Source organism: Typopeltis vanoorti, chromosome 12 (genome assembly GCF_054136105.1).
Source record: "Typopeltis vanoorti isolate ZY-2024b chromosome 12, IOZ_Tvanoo_1.0, whole genome shotgun sequence".
Lineage (NCBI taxonomy): Eukaryota > Metazoa > Arthropoda > Arachnida > Uropygi > Thelyphonidae > Typopeltis > Typopeltis vanoorti.
The window spans coordinates 32429888-32453813 of record NC_143560.1 but is presented as its reverse complement, the minus strand read 5'-3'; the positions used below and the strand labels follow the sequence as shown (position 1 = coordinate 32453813).

The window sequence follows — 23926 nt, the reverse complement described above, 5'->3', positions numbered from 1 at the left end:
CTCTTTCATCACCTAAATTACATTTAGGTGATAAAAAGTAGGCGATGACAACTGCCTAAAACAAATGAATGCTATATGTGTCATAGCGGACAAAGAACGATCGAAATCAGTCAATCGTTAATCGATCGTGAAAGTATGATGAGCGCTTATAACGTTTTAATAAAGTTTCTTTTTTTTTTTTTGTCTTGTTAATTGCATGTTAGTCGGCAGTGAAGAAAATACATCATGTCTACTACTCAAAAATGTGTCAATAGTGTAGATTCCTTCTGCTACATTTGTGGCAGCTTTACTGTTCCCAGTCAAAGGACAAATATCACTGATTTCGTTAAGAAAATTTACTTTGCATACTTTAATGTAAAACTTGCAGATCAGGACAATTCATGGGCTCCAAATAAAGTGTGTAAGTCATGTGTAGAAAATTTACAACAGTGGAGCAAGGGAAAACGCCAAAAATTAGCTTTTGGCATTCCAATGATTTGGCGTGAACCGAAAAATCACGTAGATGATTGCTATTTTTGTTTACTCAGACTTCTGGTTATAATAAGAAGAATAAAAAAAAAATTGTGTATCCAAATCTCGACTCAGCAATTAGGCCAGTTGCTCATTCCAATGAAATAGCCGTGCCAATTTATAAAGGATTTCCTTTACTTGAGAACGAGCATGATCGGGATATGCCAGATGTTCTCGAGGAGCAAGACCTGGATGTCTATTTAGACAATGAAAATTTAATTTCTAGTTCTGGACTGCAACGTTTTACTCAAGCGGTATTGAATTGTAAGAAATTTGGGCCTATCAAAGGAATCATCGGAATTGTTAGCTTCAAAAGATTAAATGAAAAAAACTTACTGGAGCAAGATACGAAGATAACTTTTTATTGTAGCAGGGATCTTGTACAATGTTTTAAACACGAGTGTGGGTTTGTTTACCGTAATAATGTGTCAGATTTACTAACTGAAATGAGTGTTGTACAATATCATCCAAATGAGTGGTGTTTATTTATCGACAGTTCAAGCAGAAGTCTCAAGTGTGTCTTACTACACAATGGGAATGTATATGGCTCAATTCCTATTGGCTATTCAGTCCACTTAAAGGAAACATATGAGGACATTAAAAAGGTTCTGAAGTTATTAAAATATACAGACCATAACTGGATCATCTGTGTGGATCTTAAAATGGTGAACTTTTTACTTGGCTTTCAAAAAGGATATACAAAGTTTCCGTGTTTTCTATGCTTCTGGGATAGTCGAGCTAGAAACCAACACTGGAGTCAGAAACATTGGCCTCTTAGAATATCCTTAAATGTTGGAGAACAGAATGTTATAAATCAACCTTTAATCGACAGAGAAAAAAAATCATTTTCCACCTCAACACATCAAACTAGGTCTTATGAAGCAGTATGTTAAAGCTTTAGATTTACAAGGTGACTGTTTCCAATACATGTGAAAAATTTCCATGACTTAGTTATGAAAAAATTAAAGCCAGTGTATTTGATGGACCGCAAATTAGAACTTTAATGAGAGACCCAAATTTCATCAACTCTATGAACGAAATTGAGAAAGAGGCCTGGACTTCATTTACGATGGTTGCGAATAATTTTCTTGGAAACAAAAAAGCGTGCAATTACAAAGATCTAGTGGAAACAATGCTTGAAAATTTCCAGCGTCTAGGTTGCAACATGAGCATAAAGCTTCATTTCCTATACAGTCATCTTGATAGATTTCCCGAGAATTTAGGTGCTGTAAGCGATGAACAAGGCGAAAGATTTCATCAAGACTTGAAAACTATGGAAGATCGGTACCAAGGAAGATGGGATTCTCACATGATAGCCAACTACTGTTGGAGTATTCAAAGGGATTGCCAAAACAGAGCACACAGCAGAAATTGCCACAAACAAAAATTTATTCCCTGAAACTCATGTGTAAGTAAAATTGTTATTTTTTATAAATATTCTTGTAATTTTAATGAATATTGTTGTATCTAATTATCGGCCTCTCTCGCATTCAAAGCGCCAGTACGTGCTGTTGCAGGTTCTTACGCATTTATTCGTTTACTAACAAGCAAGAGCGGTGAGCGCTCCGATTCTGATCTGCGCACCGCTTTGAATAATAGGCTATATCTTCGGGAATTTTTCGAATTTCTTGATAAAAAGTTAAAGATTTTTAAAAGTACATACTTTCAGAAAATAATATTAAAAAATCGATTTTTTTGATCCTCTAAATGGTACTGCCTCCTTAAAACTATCAAAAACTTACAAATTAGCAAAAAGAAAATGCCATAGAGGAAAAAGAGGAAAATGGGTTTGATATTTGAAATCAGCGCACCCAAATTAGTAAAAAACAAGTCTCATATAAAAGTCAGCAAAAATTGTGTTGGACTGTGTTTTTAATGACCTTGTCCAGGATTTTTAAAAAGACAGAAATAAGATCGATTAGATGATATTTTGTTTGCTGACTTTTATCACCTTTTTATTTTTCTAGAATGGACTGGATATAGGCTTGTTTTCATGCTGAAGGATAGAATGCCAGTTAATCATGTCCAGATTAATCTGAATTCTTGTGATTTTTCTGATCAAAGGCATAGAGTGAGTAGTTCTTGGTATATGAGGAAACGTGAGGTAATTTATCATGACTGTCTGTGCAGGAGATGGAGAAGAAAGATAATACCAGGGAGGTGCCATGATTTTGCCAATTAACCAGATACTGAATATTCAGTTAGAAATTTGGCCAAAGCATGCTGAATTAAATTTTATGAACAAATATTTTCGTATTATTCTTACACTGTGAATTAAAACCGTTAAATAAACTAAACACAAACTGTATAACTGAACTCTGCTTGTACCAATTGCACTACATCATTTAATATATTTATTCCATGCTTAGTGAATGAAATAATATCATATATAGCAGGGATTCTCAACCTATGGTATGCATACCACTGGTGGTACGTGAGCCACTGCCTTACTGGTACATCTAATATCTTGAATTAAATATAGTGGTACGCCACTAGGAAAGGTTGAGAAACCCTGATATATAGTAAATGAATTTAAACATATCCACTGATTGAATAATTTACATTTTGAACATACAGAAGAAACAATTACTACTACAGCTATTATAGCCTGTTTTTGTTTAGGAGTGTCCCTAATTTTAAATACATTGGCTTTTTTACTCAAGAAATTTTTTTAGGGCATTATAAGTGTATTTTAAAGGAAAATATAGTAGAATAATTGAGGAAGAAAATTTTGTACATACCTTGTTTAGATGCTAGGATGACTTCATTCTCCCTACTTCTGCTATTAGGCTGTTAAAAAAAAAGGGGAGGAGACATGGGAGGAGTGTTTGATGCAAGGCGGCAATAATAATTTTGAAAACCCGGGTTTTTCTTTCTAAAATAATATATATACATATATATATATATTATTAAACTTAATAATATATATATATAGAGTTTTATGGGAAAACTGGGGCAGGGGAGAGCATTAACTGGGTGCGAGCCGCTTCAGTTGTGTGACCATCATTGGAACATTTTCGGGATGAGTGTAGGGCTATGTCACGACTGCATGTTGTATCTGCCAAAAAAGGGCATTTGCTGTCGCTTATTGGCTGGAGGTGTGACCTGATTTGTAAGTTGTGGAGCTTCACGGTCACGCCGCCAACCAATGAGTTACAACAAATGCCCTTTTTTGGCAGATACAACATGCGGTCGTGACATAGCCCTACACTCATCCTGAAAATGTTCCAATGATGGTCACATGACTGAAATGGCTCGCACCCCACTAATGCTCTCCCCTGCCCCAGTTTTCCCATAAAACCCTTCCCCTTCCCCAAAAAAGCACCCTTAAGTTTAATAATATATATATATATATATATATATATATGTATATATTATTTTGGAAAAATCCGGGTTTTCAAAATTATTCTTCCTGCCTTGTGTCAAACACCCCCATCTCCCGTTTTTTTAACAGCCTAATAGCAAAAGTAGGGAGAATGAAGTCATCCTAGCATCTAAACAAGGTATGTACAAAATTTTCTTCTTCAATTATTCTGCTATATTTTCCTTTAAAATACACTTATAATGCCCTAAAAAAATTTCTTGAGTAAAAATGCCAACGTATTTAAAATAAGGGACACTCCTAAACAAAAACAGGCTATAATAACCACAGTAGTAATAGTTTTATAGAGGAGTAACATGGGAATTTTCTCAGAAATAATACGTATAGAAGAAACAATTCTGTAGCATAAACAGATCTGTTACTAATTGCTAGAAGAACTGTAACTCGTGTTTTAGCAAACTAATTATTTATTTGGTTGATTACTAGATTACAATATATGGTCAGTGATATATACTATCAGAAAAAAAAAACAAAGAGATGAAGTCTAGATAAATATTCAAACAAACCAGAAAAAGGCTTGCACCCTGCTAATGCTCGCCCTTGCCCCAGTTTCCCCATAAAACCCTTCCCCAAAAAAGTGTCCTTAAGTTTAATAATAATATATATATATATATATATAATGTATATATATTAATTCTCAGGATCAAGAAAATAAACCTTCATTATAAACCAGAAAAAGATTAAATTTGAATGATGAAAAGTTAAAAAAGAGAAAGCTGATCAGAAAAAGACTGTATCCTTATGAAAGAGTGCTAAATTATTAGCTGGCATAAAGAGAATGAGGAGGTTCATATTATATATGGTTTGTGTTTAATCCAATTTTTTATGAGAAAGATAGGAAAGTAAAAGGGAATAGTGCTCAGGTTTTCTGTCCTCCTATTCCTCCAATACTTCCAATATCAATGTATAAAATGTCGAATGCACACACAAGCTGGCATGCATAGTCTCTAGACAGAATTCTCAGCTACTAACAGCTTTGTCATGCAATTAGATCCAACTGCTTGCTGCAGTGAAGTAACATGGCTACCTATAAACTTAATATTTGATAATGATGGAGTGCTTCATTTCATTTCCCAAAGCTTGCTATGTCTATCATCATGTGTGTAAGGAGGAAAATTCTACACTAGCAAGAATCAAAACCATGCCATCTCTGCAAGAGACTGACTTTTTTACAATCTTCAGTTGAACAATATTCTTATAAATGTTCCATGCAGTTCTAAATGGAATTTCAACTCAGGTCTTTCACTTTCTCACTATCAGCTTCATTGTGCAGGTATTTTATATATCTGTGTGCTAATAAAATGTAACTAGCATAATTAATATATTATAATGATAATATATTGCAATATCATGATGGGTCACAGGCCCTATCAAAATATTAATATGATCTAATAGACTGTTGAATCTGTGTATAACCAAAGAGATTATATAAATGCAGCTATGTAATGAAGTAAGCCAAGTTTATCAACATTGTCAATGTACAGGGCATTCCATAATTCCTAGATATTTCAATAATTCATAAAAATTAGAAAAATTGGTATATTAGAGTGCGGTTTGCACAAAAGTGAATTGCAAGGAGGGAGATTTTTTTTTGGTGGGGAGAAAAAAGTTACTTCAAATTTTCACCAATAGAGGGTGCTGTGCCACATGCAAATGAAAGTTTTATAAAACACAGGGTGTACTGCCATCTCATAACGAATGCGTGCAAATTCCCAGGCATTGGAGTGAACAGAATAGTTTTGTGAAAAGAAAAATTTGTTGCTGTGATGCTTACTTTGGTGGCATGATTACACACCATGAAGGATGCAGAATAGTGACATTTTCGCTATGCTTGTGATTATTGCAGCTTCCCGAGAACTGCTTACACCACTAGTTGATTGTACCACTAGGGAATTCATTTGCGATACCACAACACTGGTATGGGCTTTGGATAACACTGGTCTGCATGGTAGAGGGCGATCAGACAAATTTCCAGTTTTCTCAAAACATTGTATTAGAGACTGTATTCTGGCAGGAGTGATAGGACCTTGACCTTTCTTCATTCTTTTCTGCATGCAAAACTTCCGCTACCGATTCCCCACTTACGTAAGACAACTTCACTAACAATGTCTTATCCACCAAAGTAAGCATCACGGCAACAAATTTTTCTTTTCACAAAAACAATTCTGTTCATCACCAATGACTGGGAATTTGCAGGCATTCATTACAAGCTATCAGCAGTACACCCTGCATTTTATAGAACTCTCATTTGCATGTATTTGCAAATAATGCATGTGGTACAGTGGCCTCTATCGGTAAAAATTTTAAGTAAATTTTTTCTCCCCACCAAAAAAAAAAATTCCCCCCCTCCTTGCGATTCACTTTCATGCAAACGACATCTAATATACCAATTTTTCTAGTTTTTATGAATTATTGATATATCTAGAACTTATGGGACATCCTGTACATTAAATGACAATTCATGTTAGTGAAATGCTCTTCATATCACTTAACTGACATACAGAAAAATCATGCTCTTTAGCCCAAAAATTTTCAAATCCAAATAAATCAATGCAAATAAAAGTAAATTGAAGTAGTGAAACATAAATAAAATCAGAAACCTAAAAATAAGTTTAGAAAAATAATGATCTAAAATAAAATCATTTCTAAAATTGTTATTAACAATGTATTTCATTTCATCAATATAATTTATGTAATAATACCTTCAACCAATGCTTTTATTTCAACAATATTTTTATGCCGCAAATTTGTCATCATAGTGATTTCTCTCTGGAGATCTTTAAGGCCTCCTTCTGAAAGGTCCATTTTTTTAATTCGTTTTACAGCTACAACTTCTTTCTTCAATCCAGCAAAAAGTGTAAGTGTGGCTTTTCTTACTTCTCCATAAAATCCCTAATCATATTAAAAATATAAATAATGGTGATATTAAAAGTCAATTCATATTTATGAATTAATCATAATATGAATTTGTAATTCACATATTACAAAACCAAATTACAGAATTCATTTCACCAAAGTAACTGTAACTGACTAACCTGTCCAAGAGTTTCACCAAAAGTGAGCTGGCTGAGATCAATAACCCAGTGAGACTGTCCTGCTGTATCACTCATAGAGGTGTTAGTATCAGGTGCATGTTCAGTATCACTTAATGGAGAAAATAAAAGAAAAACTTAAGTTTAATTTCAATTGTGTGTATGTGAGATAGGTGTGCATCTGCATCCCACAACCACACCGACTTTCACATACATATAAAAAGAGAGAGCGCAACATTTTATTTAAAATTTCTATTGAGTATTTTTTAAAATGATTCTGTCAGAAATGCCTTGTTCTACTGAGCATGTACACAAGGTAGAACAAAAATATATATGGTGAAAACACCATAGTTAAGATTTTTTGTTAAAAGTGAACAGTATATTACTATTGATGCAGGATGTTCATGTTAAATTACTGGCAAACCATATACCAAGTTACATATCTCCTGTTGACAAGTATGCAATTTTCACTACTGTGCTAATCTCTGCTGCTCTTTGATAAGCAAATAAAGTTGCCCCTTAGGCCCATGTTAAAACAAACATTAAGTAATGTACAAGAATCTCTCACTTGACATGGTTATTAATAACATACTTTTTGAACTAATGTGGTAAATAAATTGATACAATTTATTTAACATGAGTTAAAAATTCACTTACTTCACTTAACATGGACTTATAGTCTAGATTGCTTTACAATCTCAAAGGGTGCACATGACTTTGTAAGCAACATTAAATCTGATTAATTACCAGGCAAAGAGTGAACATACATATATACTATGAGTGTAGTTAGCATTGTAGTTTGGTTCAAGCTACTATTAAATAGGCATCTATCAGCTATTTGCATACTGCATTATATAAACATTTTTATATTAAAACATTATCCCTCAAAATTGACTATATACAAAAGTTGAAGTGAAATAGTGAGTGATGATATAAAGAAGTGAAGATCCCTTTAGAGCAAAAACTTGAATTAACTGTTGTGAGCTTTTGGAACTTAAATATGACAGCTTATGGATATTGACCCTAACTTTGATTGCAGTACACAAGTCTGCAATAATTACACATGACAGATTTTTCTGTCATGTGTAATTATTCTTTCTAGTTTTTTGATCAATTATTATAAGTTCTATACTCCTGATAATCTAAATCCAATGATTTGCAAAACTTGTCAGGTTTTATTGTTATTTTAATAAAACTAGCTCTCATTAATAAATGCAATCTCTATACCAAAAGGCAAAAGCTATGAGCTGTTAACTGCAAGATGTACACACACACATGCACACACACAAAAAAAAGTCTGCTATGAGCTGTTAACTGCAAGATGTACACACACACACACAAAGAAATAAAAATCAGTACAAACTACCTTGTTTGAATACATGTATTTCTCAAGAAAATTATTTTCTTATAAATAAACTTGTATGTATAATTAGGAATATATATTATGCAGTGTTTATTAATATTATTACGTGACACCTCCAGGGAGTCCAAGGACTCATCGTGGGAGGGAACACTACTCTACTTTGCTAACACATATCATCCTCTCCACTACTACTTAATTCTCCACTACATTCATAGTTATACTGGCAGTAAAAACAAATATATTTTAAAAACTTAAGTAAATATTTTGGATGCCCATGAATAAGTTACAATTTTTTTCATTGTTATTTTTATTATATTTGGACATGTTTTCACTTAGCATGTCATTTTCATGGTATTCATTATCCACGTAAAGTGAGAGATTATTGTTTCTTTTTCCTGATTTTAGTCAACAATCATTTGACTAAAAGGAAAGGAGGGGGGGGGTGAAAGAATCATTATGATGTTATATCCATGTATTTTATGTAAGTATAGTGTACTCTCACTATAGAAAACACTGTTATAAGAAACTGCCAAAAAGCCCTAATCAAAGCTCAATAGGCACCATCCTTTTCCAAAGGAAATTCACTATAGCAAAGTATCACTATAACAAACTACATACTTGCATTCTCTACAAATTTTCCAGTGAGAATCAAACTCTAACACATTTGTGAAACTACAAATCGAACCTGTTTTATACATTTTTTATATATATGTTTACCAAGCAGGTGAAGTCCATATATTTGTCCATAATTAATGAGCCTGTCCATACTCTGCTTCATATCTGTATGAGATGATCTGATTCCTCCAAAGTGATCATTCAAAAGAGAAAAGGAATCAAATATCAAGGTCTCGATCACATGGAAGATAGTGGAGCAAATCCCATCCAAACTATGCCAATAAATGCTTGGTTTCTTGTTGCATGTGTGATGGATGGAACAGTCATGAAGGAGATTGCAATCCAGATGTAAGAGACAATGGTGACTCCTTCATGGTTCCGCATCCATACAAAGTGTTTTCTGATTCACGATTAATTTTGTCATTTTGTATATCCATCATCTTTGCCCTAACAGGCAAAGCACCCATGACATATCCTTGAATTTCATAACTCCAGGATAAGGTAGTTAGCTATATCTATAAGAATTCTTTCTCTGTAAATTGTGAGTATTCTACTGACTAGTTTGCCTGGTTGTGGGACGAAGAAACCCTGTCACCTCCATATGAAACTAACCCACCTTCAGTTGAAAAGCCCTAATAAAGGTTGTCTAGGGATTCAAACCCAGGTCTTTCCAACCAGAGGCTTTTGTCTATACTAACTGAGCTACAGAGGATCTTAATTTTGCATATTCATGGTTAAGAAAACTCAAAACATATTATCCTGTATTCCAAAAGACCTAAGTCTTCCTGAGAAGAAGGTGCTACCTTAAATGTCTGGGTGAAGTGGATGAAGATACGAGTTCATTTCCAGTGTTTGCTTGTGAGTTGTTTAACCTTATAATAGAATGAAATATAATGTGCTCTATTCCATGGAGAAGTGCTTGTAGGTGCACATTTTAATCTTGTAATAGAATAATGAAAAACATAAAGTACACATTAGTAATCCATTGTTTATACACACCTTACAACAATATAAGGCATCTGAAGAGAACACACAAAATAAACTGTGTGTGAAACCCACACAGTTTGTGTGGGCCAGAAAAGGCTTAATCTCTAGTCCATTAGTATCATGGATAGCTAAGAGATAATCTGGGAATCTTGCTATATGGACTAAATATGGAGTTTTTTCAGGGATCAGATAAGCATAGTAAGCTAGTATTCTCTAATTTCAATATTATATAAAGATAAATTATGTGGTACAAAAATATTTATTGTCAACTCTGTTGTTAGCGTATAGATAGCATTCGAAAATAAAGCATTATGGTGGTTGACAGGCGGAAAACAAGAGATATGATAAAAGCATGTTACAAAAGAGGTTTTATAGGACTGATGTAAGAAGGAAGATAAGAAGAAAAGTTCATTCTAGGTGTTCTATGATGTAATGTAGAAGGAGAAAATTGTTGATATCTTCAATCACATAGTTACCGATAAGATTAGAGAAAGGAATGGTATACCTCCTCTCAGTGCTGTAACTAGCTTTTTATGGGCCCTGTGGTAAAATAATAAAAAAACCGATATGATAGAAATAGATCAGTTAATTTTTAACTTTAATCAAAAACATTACAGAATCAGCCTCCATAGCAGCAAAATTTGAAAATGAAAACATAATACTGATTATTTTTTTGATACACCATTTCAGGTCCCCTTCATCCTGGGCTTTGTGCCTGTGCACCTACCTATTGCCTCCTCTAGTGGGAAGGGGGGGGGGGGCAGATGCATATGGTTAATAACTAGGCACTGAGTAAAAGACATACTGAAGCAAAAAAAAGTTAGGACAAATATAAGAAGTTCGTTTTCTACTGTTGAAAATATGTGGAATGGCCTTCACAACAGGTTTCAGAAACAGTGAATTTATGCAATATTAAGAAAGAATCAGATAGTTATAACAGATCACAAACAGATTAATTAAAATTTATGTATAATATTAATCTAATTAAGCAATGATGAATATTTGTAATGTTATGTATTTGTGTATAAGTGTGTATGCAAATAAATAAATAAAACCAAAAGTTATATTTAAAAGTGAGGAGAGCACAGCAACCTACAGATGGGGTGGAATCTCATGTTATATGCATTAATTTAGATATAGTGGCGAATAATCAGTATACAGTTCATCTGCTGTTTGATTTTAATTTTCAGCCACTGAGTTAGCTGGTTTCAGTCTGTAGGAAGAATGGTTTCTCCTTTTTTTTTCTCCCCCATAAATATAAAACCAATCTTTCAAAAACATTTGGTGGTCGTTAATGTGCTGTAAAGGCTTAGCAGAAATCTGGGTAATTCACAGAGTCCATGCTCTTGCCAATAAGATGGACTTAAGTTTCTTGGTGGAAGGTTTACATTAACCACTCAGCCCACAAACACTTTCCATGTGTATCTCAAATACATGAAAATAAAGTGATGAGCCATTTGGGTTTTTGTAATGCATCATTTGAATGGGGTGGGCTGGGAGACTTCTGCATCATGTTTGCAATTCATTGTTCCAAAGATATGTGGTTTCATATTGATGGGATCTTAATAAAAATCAAAATATCGAAATGCTGAGTGTCTGTCACTATAATGTAAGGTGATATATGCTCCTTGAGATAGGTGCCTTAATCTGGGAATCTTGCTAAAGATTTCATAAGAGAACTTGCCATGCTGTTCTCAGTATACAAGAAGCACGTCATGAAGCTACTTCTTGCACAAGGTATTACTGTTTGCTTATGCTAGGATAAAATATGATGAAAGCAATAATGTAATGTAATGTCTTGCCAAAATACATAGTCTCCTAATATTATGAGACTTGTAATTTTACAATTATTTTCCAGGCACAGAATATTCAGACTTTATTTACTTCATAAACATTATTTCTTTGTGAGCATGTTTACTTTTCTGAAGTAGAATAACATTTTCCCTAAATGACAGATATTACTTAGAAGATAGAATGGGATAAAAATATACCCTCTCTCTTAGTAATGTAATGTATGGTATAATTAAATTATAACTATAATAACATTCTTTTTCCAATTTTCACAAATCTTGGGAAAAGAAAACCAATAAATGTGATAATTCACAATTTCCTTCTGTTAACATGAACAAATCACCAATACACCAGGAGTTAGGTAGTTGTTAGTTTCCTCTTTTGTTCAGATTTATTTATCCTCTAAATATCGGACTGAAAATCTATTCCTGAGATAGATTGGTTGTTTCAATGTAGCAGTGAAGACCTATGGCATAATGCATCCATATACTGCTTGTCCCAGGGTGGTACTTTCATGTGAGACTAGCTAACCAGATCTGATTTTTTATTATTATTATCTGATCCACACATGAAAGGCCACAAGACCTATAGCACACTAGTGCCATGTGTGAGCAAGAGGAATAGAAGAAAAGAGGAGTCTGTTCACATTTTGCTTGAACAGCTGAGGGTTGTAATCTTTGGGAAAGGCAGAGTGGGAGAGACTGTTCCAAATGAAATTAAAAAATCTTAAACTTTCTGTTTGCATTATGGAGATATGTTGTTCTGAAAGAAACAGCTAAAAGTTTCTTTTTTGTCTGTACATAAAAAAGACTTTAGATAATTAATCAAGTGAGTCAAGACAATATCAAACAAAAAAGGAACTTGTTCATTATCTATTTTAATATGTGTCTTACAGAGAACTTACCATTCGTTAAAATCAACAAGACTTCCCACAGTTATGCCTTCACTTTCACTTGTTTCTGTGATAACTGTTGAAACTGATGTTTCACTAGATGCACTACGTGATGAGAGTGGACCATAAGAAAAGTTTCCATTATTTGTATTTGACATTACTCGCTCAAATGCTTTCTTCAAGAAACTATTTTTGTAAATTTGATTGTCCTTCGAATGTATTATTGAAGGTTTAGGTGAATTAGGAGATTTTACTGGTGATGTATCTCTAGAGCTGGAAAAATTCTGAGGATATACTGTTGCATACGAATGGCTTCGTCTTGAATTGTATACTAAAAAAAAAAAAAAAAAAAAAAAAAAAAACATTAGTCATAATGGTATTTTAAAAGTTGTAAAATATTCATTCCTTGATTAAATAAATAATTTACTGTGAATTTCTGAAAAAATTATACACTCCATGGGAAAAAAAAAGAAAAGAGAGAGAGAGCAATCAATCAAATCAACAACGTTCCTCAAGATATATAACTCTGAAGCAAAAAACTATAAGCAAAATGAGGCCTGTGACTATTATCTATGGCCTATGGAAACATATGATCTTAATAAAGGAATTCTTGAGTATGTGTGTGTGTGTGCTACAAGTGTCTTCTTTGCATGTAAATGAGAATGATCCATAGTTATGAGGGAAAAAAGTTTTGGCTTTGCTCACTAATTTCTAATTAAGAAACAATTTTTCTTCAGAAATTTCAGTTCTTGTTTAAAAAAAATAAAAAAATAATAAAAATAAAATAAAGAAGCAAATGATACATGCATGTGAAAGTAGCCCTTTCATCTACTCAGAGCTCATACTACTAACCTGACATGACTCAGAACTTTTAGGACTTTCACTAAGAAGACTTCATCTAAAATCTCTTTAACAAATACCAATAAACCTTCACTGACTGATTACTGATTATTTAAGGTAAGAATCAATTCCCCCCCCCCCAATAAATCTATAAAGGCTACATTTATTTAATTCTATTTTCTAATTTGGAATCACCAAAGTTCCAAGAGTTTCTAAAGAGATTCTAGTTAGAAAACAGAATTCACAATCAAGAATAAAGGTCTTTAGACTAAGGTGAACAGAGAAGTAAGATGCTAGAATAACCTCAAATTAAATGGAACTACATCATGATGCACAAAACATCGAAAGTACACTGTACACTTTTTCAAGAAGTCAATGTACATCCCCATGGCCAAGGTGCATTGTGCCATGTAACGAGTCATGTGTTTGTAGCTAGTATAAATTGGAGAACTATGATGCTCCATAGTCAGAGCAACTGTGTCTGGGTGGAATGGCTGGGAGAAGGGAACTGACAAAGTTTGAAAGAGGTATTGTGATAGGATGCAATGTTGCAGGACTATCTGTTTGGCAAATTATTGACAAATTGGGCCACCCCAGGTCAACAACCAGTGATACCATACTGAGATGGATGCAAACGAAGTTAACTGCAAGTACTACCCATAGTGGACGACCCCACCACACTCCCCAAATGGAACCAGGGTGCTACGAAGAATAATATGTAAAAACCACCATTTGTTGGCTGACAAATGGTGTTTTTTACCATTTGAATGGTTTTGAATGCAGAGTTCCAGGTATTAATTAGAACAATCTGCACAAAAACATCAGAACAGAGGCTCATAAGATGAGTTTTCATGGCAGGACTGTAATATACAAGCCTTACATTAACCGAACGAAAATGTAGCATCATCATCTTCAGTGGTGCAAAACACATGTACGGTGGGACAAGGGAGCTTGGAAAGCTGTGTTATGGAGCAATAAATCACGCTATACACTCTATCAAGCAGATGAAGGAGTGTGGATGTGGCATATGCCTAGTGAACATCTCTTACCAAAGTGCGTAACCCCAACTATGAAATTCAGAGGTGGCAGTGTGATGGCATGTATGGTCCTATTTTTCCTGGTTTGGCCTTGGATTTCTGTTTTGTGGTGCTACAAACAGTTACCCCTGAGAGGTATGTCAACATTCTGGAGAATGCAATGTTTCCTATTTTGTACAGCAAAACATGTACCATGTTATAAGGCTGTTGCTGTAACTGCATGGTTTGGAGACGTGAACGTTACCACACTTCAATGGACTCCAAAGAGCCCTGATCTCAACCATATTGAACACCTGTGATGGGTGGGATCAAGGGACATCTGCCACAAAACAATTCAGGACTGCATTACATGCCTACAGGAAGAATGGTCCAAAATTTCCATTGATGGCTATTGTATGTTTGTGGAAAGTATGCCCCATAGGATTGCTGCAGCATTGCAGTGACCGGAGGTCCTACATCTTATTAATGTGGGTGCCATGGCTATTTGTTCCTCATACTATGGTGTCTATGCCTTCTTTCAAAGCAGTGTATTTGTAGGTGGACTATTATAGCATTCCCTACACTTTTTTAATCTTTGTAATATTATTATGAAAGTATGACTGTATTGCAAACATAGTTGCAGATTCTGTTTGTGTGAAAAAATGCAAAAACGTTTCATCTCAGGTCAGACTGGTGGAACTGAGGAAAGTGCAACTCGAAACTGGTTCCTTTGGAATAAGAGCATGGTGATATCATCCCAGACTTGACAGGTTTCGCCCATCAAAGGGATAAAACAAAACAGCATGAGTTTGGAACTGGATGTTGGTGGATGCTTGATGGCCATGGTGGAGTGTAGTATGCAGGAGACAAGTGAGACAGAACATGCATGCATTTATCTTCTGAATGTGCAAGTTATTGATATCAAGAGTGATTTTTTTAAATTTTTATTTATTTTTTCCATAATCTGAAAATCATGCTCTAGAGACCACACATGAAACTTTTCAAAACAAATAAGGCTTCTGGAAAAACAGGGTAGAGAACTCAAACTGGGTGATGAAAATTCATATCCCCATAAAGGAATTCAAGCTCACTACCTAATGGTTGGAGAATGGAGACGCTATCCACTAGTTCAATCAGGCCAGCATCAACATGAATTATCTGATTTTGAGAGAGGTATGGCAGCGATAATTTACTTATCTTACATTTTGTTTTCACTATCTGATATGTGTTGGAATTAATTAATATTAATGAAAGAGCTTTCCAAATAATGCAATTTGAAATATTATAGGTGAATAAGCATCCTAACACTGGATAATTTTATTCCAGAATCATGTGAAGGGAGTCAAATTTTTAGGAATGCATGTTTCTTCTTAAACTATATTGTGTAATGCTGTGGAAGATCTCAATTGTATATGGCAAACCCTGGATATTGTGGAACTGATCACTGTTTATTAGAACTTGCAACTTCTATTACCCATGCATTCAAGGTTCAATAAATTATGCAAAACCTAACTTGCCATACAAAAAGAAAAATATACTTGCCCTAGATCTCCCCCCCCCCCCCTGCCATTTCTTTTAATGATGTCTCAGTGAGTCAACAGTCTGTAGCTGCTTACCAGTTGGAAAATTCTACCCGTCATGTGCAAGTGGGTGAGCATATTTGTTAAGCTCTACATACTCTACCCTGCTGTGGTGCAGGCAGAGCCAAAAGGTTGATCGATCAGTTATTTAGCTGCTTGCATTACTCCCAGAGAGTGAGAGTGCTAAAGTTAGATGTAACTGGCAAAACACCCACCCACCCACCCACCCACACACACACATTTAAGCTTTCTTCATAATACTGGATGTTGTCACTATAGAATGGGCATAAGGCAAAGAATTATAAAACTGACATTTGCTCACATGGCATATCAAACAAAAATTTACAGATTTAAATGGTTGCCATATGCTTTGTTTTCATCAACATCAAATTCCTGACATGTACCCTCAAGGGGTGTACAGGAAATGATAGTATACATTAAAAACTTACATCATTATTTTATCTACAATTTTCCTCCAAATCAATCTGTTACCTAAAGACTCCAACATTATCAGATCCTATATTTCTATCTTCTAAGGCACTTTTTACCATATCAATCCACCTATATCTTGGTCTTCCTCTGGGTCTTTTTCCTGCAAACCTGGCATAAAATAGTTGTTTTGTTAATCTTTCCTCTCCCATTGTGTTTAAGTAACCATACCACCTGTGATTAGCTCTGCTAAAACATTCCTGGATGCTAACAATGTCCAGTTCTTTCCTAATATCCTCATTTTTAATATGATATTGCCATTGATGCCATCTGTTCATGCCCCTAATCTTTCTCAGGACTCTCAATCAGCAGTCTCTAGTCTTTGGTCAAGTGTTTCACTTCTGGCCCAGCTCTCAGATCCATAAGTTAAAACTGGTTTGAACACTATCTTGTATACAGCTAATTTAGTGTTCTGACTAATTTCTCTCTTATTCCATATTAATTTATTAAATTAACTTCCTACCATATCAGCTTTGTTGATTCTGTTGTCTATTTCTATATTTAATTTACCATCTTCATTAAAAATTGTGCATAAGTAGCTGATATGTTTTACTTGTTCTATAGGTTCTCCATTCACAATGCAGTTGATATTTTTAATGCTTCTGCTTAATTTCATTGTTGTTGTCTTGTTATTGCTGACCTTCATATCATATCTATTACAACTGTTATTCAATTTAGTCAGGGAATCTTGAAGACTTGTAGCAGATTTATTTAGAAGTATAACATCATCTGCATAAAGCAAATAGCCTGACATTAACATCTCCAATTTTGATATCAGGTTTAATACAACTTTCCTTCATAATGTGATCCACATAGATAATAAATAACAGAGGGGATAATGTACATCCTCGTCTGACACTAGATTTAACATTAAATCATCTTCCTGTACTTTCTTCAATTCTAACTGCTGACTTACAACTCAAATAAAGACTATGTAGTGCATGATATAATGTCCCATTGATACCATAGAACTGTAACATTTTGAATAGCTGCTCTCTTGGCACCTTGTCCTATGCCTTTTCCAGATCTACAAAACTTAACATATAACTAAAACATATAACAAATCTTTTTTATACATTGTAAAGTGAAAATCTGATCCTGACAGCCTATATCTGGCCTGAATCCAGCTTGTTCTTCACCAAGCTTCCCTTCCACAATCCTTCTCAACCAGTAGCAGACTGGGTCTAAAAATATTGGTTGTCAGAAGACAAAGAGGACCCACCCACAACTATAAGGCTATCATAAATTTAGTTTAATCCTTTATCCAAGTGTGAGCAAACAAAGTTTGCACCTGAAAATATCTTCAGGACTGGGGTAAGGTAGTACAACACCAGGCAACTTGTAGCAAAGGTGGACCAAGCTAACATCACTCCTATCTCAGTATCTCCCATAATGCAAAATACATCTCCTTGCAGATATGTATAATGTTATGCATTAAGGGAAGGGCCACTACCCAGACTAGTTTTGGCCTTTATTGAGCTCTCTTCAGTGGGAGCCAGGCCCAGAAGTGGAGATACCAGGCAGAAGCAATGGCGAGGTTATCTTTACCTAGAGGAGTTGCCGAAAGGTGTGCCACTTTTATTTTTTATTAAATTACTCTGGATTTAGAGAAAGATGTTGAAAGTTTATTTTTCACTTGGTTCTGCAAGGAGATGTGTTTTGCATTATGGGAGATACTGAGATAGGAGTGATGTTAGCTTGGTCCACTTTTGCTACGAGTTGCCTGGTGTTGTACTACCTTACCCCAGTACTGAAGATATTTTCAGGTGTAAACTTTGTTTGCTCACACTTGGATAAAGGAGTAAACTAAATTTATTATAGTCTAACCAAGTGAAAAATAAACTTTCAATAAACTTTCAATATAAGGCTATCATTTAATTTTTATAAGAAATAAATAAAATTTTCAAAAAATACATAAGTGAAAAAAGGTACAATTAAAATGTTTGCAAAATAAATGTTTTTTTTTTAGTAATTACAGTGTACATATATTGTACATATTACTGGCAGAATACACTAAATAGTAAATGTAAATACAGATTGTTATAATAAATTTAATTTAATCCTTTATCCAAGTGTGAGCAAACAAAGTTTGTGCCTGAAAATATCTTCACGACTGAGGTAAGGTAGTACAACACTGGGACTCTCGCAGCAAAGGTGGATCAAGCTCACAACTCCTTGTCTCAGTATCTCCAATAATGCATAGCACATCTCCTTGCAGACATGTATACTGCTATGCATTAAGGGAAGGGCCACTACCCATACCGGTTCCGACCTTTATTGAGGTCTCATCAGTGGGAGCCATGCCCAGAGTGGAGATACTAAGGCAGAAGCAATAAGAGAGGTCATCCTTACATATAGGAGTTGCCAAAAGGTGTGTTACCTTATTATTAAATTACTCCGGATTTCAAAAAACTTTCAAACAGATTGTTATAATTGAATTTTTAGTTTTTTTTTTAATTTTAAATAAATGGTGGATATTTTTAAATAGTTTGCTTGTACTGAACATTTTAGACATTAACAGATAGTTCAAAAACATATTTCATGCAGTCCACTATATTAAGAGCAATCGTTTGAATTCACTAGATGATTGTGCGAATCTGTTAACAACTGCTTCTGCAACCAATTCATCTAACAATTCCTTTTCAACGGATAGCAACATTTATGATTCCAAATTCTCCTCAGACAGCGAATTTCTTAGCTTTGTCTTTATGATCTTTAGCTTTGAAAATGTCCTTTCACATTGGACTTGAGTAACTAATAGTGTTCAGAAAAGGTTATCATATGCCTTGTCATGAAGTCTGTTGGATGCCAGAATTTTTAGTACACAAGGTGGGCAAGTGCTAAAAATTTGTTGAAACTGGAATCCATATTCTCACCATCATTAAGCAATAGCTTTAATACATCAAAGTTCGAAGCAAAAGAAAACAATTCCAATATTACTTGATCTCTGCTGATTTGTGGAGACAGCTTAATAATACCTTTCAAAATGCTTCATCTTCAAGGCTCTCTGCAATAGTTTTAAACTTTGCTGGGTCCAAGCAGGATAAATTTTTATACAACTTTTTGTGTTGCACAAAGTGTGAATCTAGTGACTGGACAATGCAATCCATTATTATGTTAAACACATTTACTCAAAAATCAGCTAGAGAATCTGAGGAATTTCCTTCATCATCCATAAGCTAACTGCCATTCTTTTCTTCTTCTTCTGCCTTTTACAATGCTGTTTCCAAAGAGTCAATTTCCAATGTCTGATTTTCATTATTTAACTGTGAAATCTTGTCATTACATTTATTTACAAATTCCAATGCCTTGCTGTGAACGTTATCAAATGTTCTTGTCTGTTCCTTCAACTTTGTTGTAGCTGAATCTATTAAACTCCATACAGTAAACATATCTAAATCACTTGTCCTTAAATAACTTGATAACGGGGCTGTAGTTTCAAATATATATAGGTAAGTAAATGCTGTCAATATTGTTTCAAACTTTAGAAGACTTTGAAGTAAAACATTTGCTTCATGTTTTTTTGCATCAAACTTGTCTGAATCTTGTATCATTGATAAGCATGTCAATAAATTTACAAAAGTCCTGACAGCAGCAGCATCAAAACGTCCAAATATAGTTGTTGCTGCATTGAATTTTCCTGACCATCTTGTCTCACCAATTAGCTTTAATCATTTCATTTTTTCTTGTCTTAGATGTTTTTCAACAATTTCTATCCATACAGCCATTCTCACGTATGATATTTTATTTTCACAAAAGTTGCTAAATTCTGGAGCAAATTGAAAAAAGAAACTGCAGACATGCAACATTTTGTTGTTTCAGTTATCACCAAATTAAAAAAAAACATGGGCATTGATCAGCCACATCAGTAATTTTACTTTGCAAACCATACTAGCTTGCAGCTCCATCTGTACTCTCAGATAAACATATTTTGGGAACAATTTTAAGATGCTGTAATGTTTCAGTCAATAGATCAAAAAAGTCCCTGTCCTGTACCATCATTACTTGGCACAACTGAAAGTAGTCGCACACAGATAACAATTTTAAGCACATACTGAATAATAATGCTAAACTGATTGATGGATGAATTATCTTGTGTTGAATCAACTTGAATAGAATAATATTTTCCTTGAGAAACTTCACGACTAATTCTTTCTTGTATCATAATCTTCATAATTTGGATTAACATGTCAATAGTTGTTTTATTCAGGTATGTAACAAGTCCACCATGACCTTTACTTTGAGCCTTTCCTTGTTGTTCTAATATTTGATTCCTTGTGTAGACTTGTTTTGTACTGCAGAAACACAAGCTGCCATAATTGGGTCACATTTTACCATCAACTGCACTGTAGCTAAAAAAATTGCAATGATTCAGAACCTCATTATCCAGAGTGTAGACTGATTCATTTCTGTGACCTCAAAAAGGAATTGCTTGCTTGCCTAATATCTTTATGGTGTCTATAATTCTCATGACAATACTCCTTTGCTTCAACACCTCTTCTTTCTTTTTAATTAGTGAAGATGCAAAAAAAATTATCTAAGGTGCCATCATTAACAACACTGATAAATTTACTGAACATTTCTGACATGTGTTGTTGTCGATTCGTGTAAAGCCAAGATCTCGCTAATACGTGGACCAGGAGTGGGCAACTTTTTTTAAGTGTACATGCCAAAATCGGCAAATCTTTGATGCAAAATTTTCTCATGTGCCAACCAAAATTTTGCCGAACATATGATTCCTTGGCATCTTTTAAGTACTGGGAAGACCTTCTCAAATAATCAGAAATCACACAAGAATGATACAATCAAAGAATATTGTAAGTCATGTAAGACGGAAAAAAAAAAAAATGAAAAAAAAATCAGCTAACACCTTTTTTTATTCCCATATAGGGAGTAGGCGAGGCCGTTTAGCCCTATCTAACTTTTTGGAGACTGAGTGGGCAGTTCAATCTCCACTAGCAGCCAATCAGAGATAGCTGGCCCAAGGCTAGCACTAATTAAGTGGCAAGCAGTGAAGAGAGATGGCTCAACAAGTGCCACCATCTTGTGGTCCCTAACGCAATATATTTAATGTCTGAAATAATATTGGTTCTACGGTCGATTTTCTTGAGTTTACGGGACACAAAACCCGAGTTTCTGGGAGAAAAAACCCGCTTTTGCATGCCAGAGATCGACTAACTCGGGAACCAGTCGAAAAAAGGCTTACAAAAATTTCCTGTAGTCGACAACTAGATTCAAAACAAAGTCTTCCTTCATGTGGTCAAGTGCCGTGGTGTGCAAATGCCACATCCACTGAGCTACACTGAATGTAAAAATTAGTGACACAATTTTTACTTAAAAGTCCTACCCTGTTGATAGCGTGAATATTTTTTATTTGTATTTAAGTGTAATTCTAGCTGCCATATAAAGCACAATTTAAAGATGCAATTTTTAACATCAGTAAAAGAGTAAACAATATTTCTGATTTTTTTTTATAAAGATCAATCAGACATAAGTTTTTTCCAAGTTTTTCCAATATATTGCGGTGCACAATCTCATAATCATTTTACTTGACTAAAGCACAATAAAAGAATATAAAATTAAAGATATAATTTTATTAATTCCTAATCCTTTACGAGTAATACATAAAAATTACAGATAAAATAAATTATTATTTTACTTACATAATATAATATATTAAACAGAAGTTAATCTTTACCATTTTTAGCAGAAATCATCAAATCAAAACTAGAGAAAGAAAATAGTTGACATTTTATTTATTTAGTATCAATGAGACTTTTGCTGCTGTATCACTAATGACAGATAATTTATATCAGGTTTATGACAGCGATTATGACCGCGGTATGACAGCGAAGTGCTTAGAAGGAGGGCCAAAATTGCCAATGACTTTATGTGTGGGTTATGCATGGAGAGTCGGTATTTGTGAGATGTATGCCTTGCGAAGAGCGGTAGGAGTCTGGTTAGAAAGTGATAGTGGAGTTAATATGTGTAGAAAGTGTAAAGAGAATGAGGACTTCAAGCGCGTTTCGTGTATCGAGACTGATATCGTTAACGGTAGTCAGAATGTAGAAAATGGCGGTCTACTAGAGAATTGCATGGTAGTGCCAGATAGGTGTGAGAGCGTCGCTGAAAGTGTAAATGAAGGTAGAAACACAGAAAGAATGGATGATTTGATCGAGAATGAAAATGGTGAGATAAATGCGAGTAGCGAAATTGCCCGTTTGAATGGCGCGATTCACAGAGCCAGAAGACAACTGGAGCGTATGGAAAAATGTGTGTTGAACGTACCGACAAATAACCGGCGGAAGTCTGTGACGGCAAATAATAGAATGTTCGTAAACGTCAATAAAATGAAGCAGCGAGTGCTGTATGGGGATTCGCTATTAAGAGGCGTAATAATTGAGAATTTAACGAAGTCGTACCAGCCGGGTGCGAACATAAAGGACGTCAGCGAATCTATTCGACTGCAAAAACAGAGGGTGAAAGAGATGATAATCGTGGCAGGAACGAATGATTTGAAAGAGGACAAAATGGAAATGATAGAGGATGTGAGGGAGTTGTTTGAGGTAGCAAAAGAGAAGAGTGAGAGAGTTAGGATGGTGAGTATCTTACCGCGGTATGACAGCGAAGTGCTTAGAAGGAGGGCCAAAATTGCCAATGACTTTATGTGTGGGTCATGCATGGAGAGTGGTGTGGAATTTGTGGATGTGTGGAATGAGTTCGATGGGCGAAAGGACTTATATAAGATGGATGGGTTACATTTGAATGGAGTTGGTGTACGGAGACTTGAAAGAGTGTTGATGAATGATGTGGAAGTGGATGTACAGACTCAGGGAAACTAGATTTATTAAGAGGGGGGGGAGTAGATATGCAGACTTTAGGGGGGGCAGTTAAGTGTATGAATGAGTATATTATGCCCAGGCGAGTACAACGGACAACAAATCAGAATGGGATAGTTAGTATAAGGCATCAAAGTAGGGATGGGACAAATGGGCTTCTGCGATTCATGTACACTAATGCCAGGAGTATTAGGAACAAGAAGGAAGAGTTTTTGGCCATGGTTGGCACTTCCAGGCCACAGGTTGTCGGTATTAGTGAAACATGGCTGACAGAAGATGATAAAGCTAGTGGGATTGAATGCGACGGGTATAGCGTGTTCAGGAGTGACAGGGTGAATAAAAAGGGGGGAGGAGTGTTATTGATGATAGCTGATGAGCTTCAGCCAAGGAGTATAGAAGTTGAACTGCAGGATGGGGAAAAAAGCACATTTGAGGCTGTTTGGTGTGAGATAGAATCTAGCAGAACAAAATATACAATTGGGTGCTGCTATAGGCCGGGTGATGGAGTGGATGGTGGGGATAGTATGCATAAGCAAATAGAAGAAATGAGTGGAAGGAGGGTAATTATTATGGGTGATTTCAATTATGGT

At 34.8% G+C, this 23926-nt stretch overlaps 1 protein-coding gene across 1 annotated transcript in view; it reads right to left on the bottom strand.

The window, feature by feature from the left end:
• hop (tyrosine-protein kinase hopscotch) overlaps positions 1-23926 on the bottom strand; it is a 251815-nt gene that overhangs the window by 16358 nt on the left and 211531 nt on the right. Inside the window, exons 14-16 of the mRNA XM_090401853.1 lie at positions 12585-12903; positions 6928-7036; positions 6595-6784 (exon numbers count right to left, since the gene is read on the bottom strand). Of these exons, the coding sequence (XP_090257979.1) occupies positions 6595-6784; positions 6928-7036; positions 12585-12903 (618 nt within the window). The remainder of the gene's footprint in view (positions 1-6594; positions 6785-6927; positions 7037-12584; positions 12904-23926) is intronic.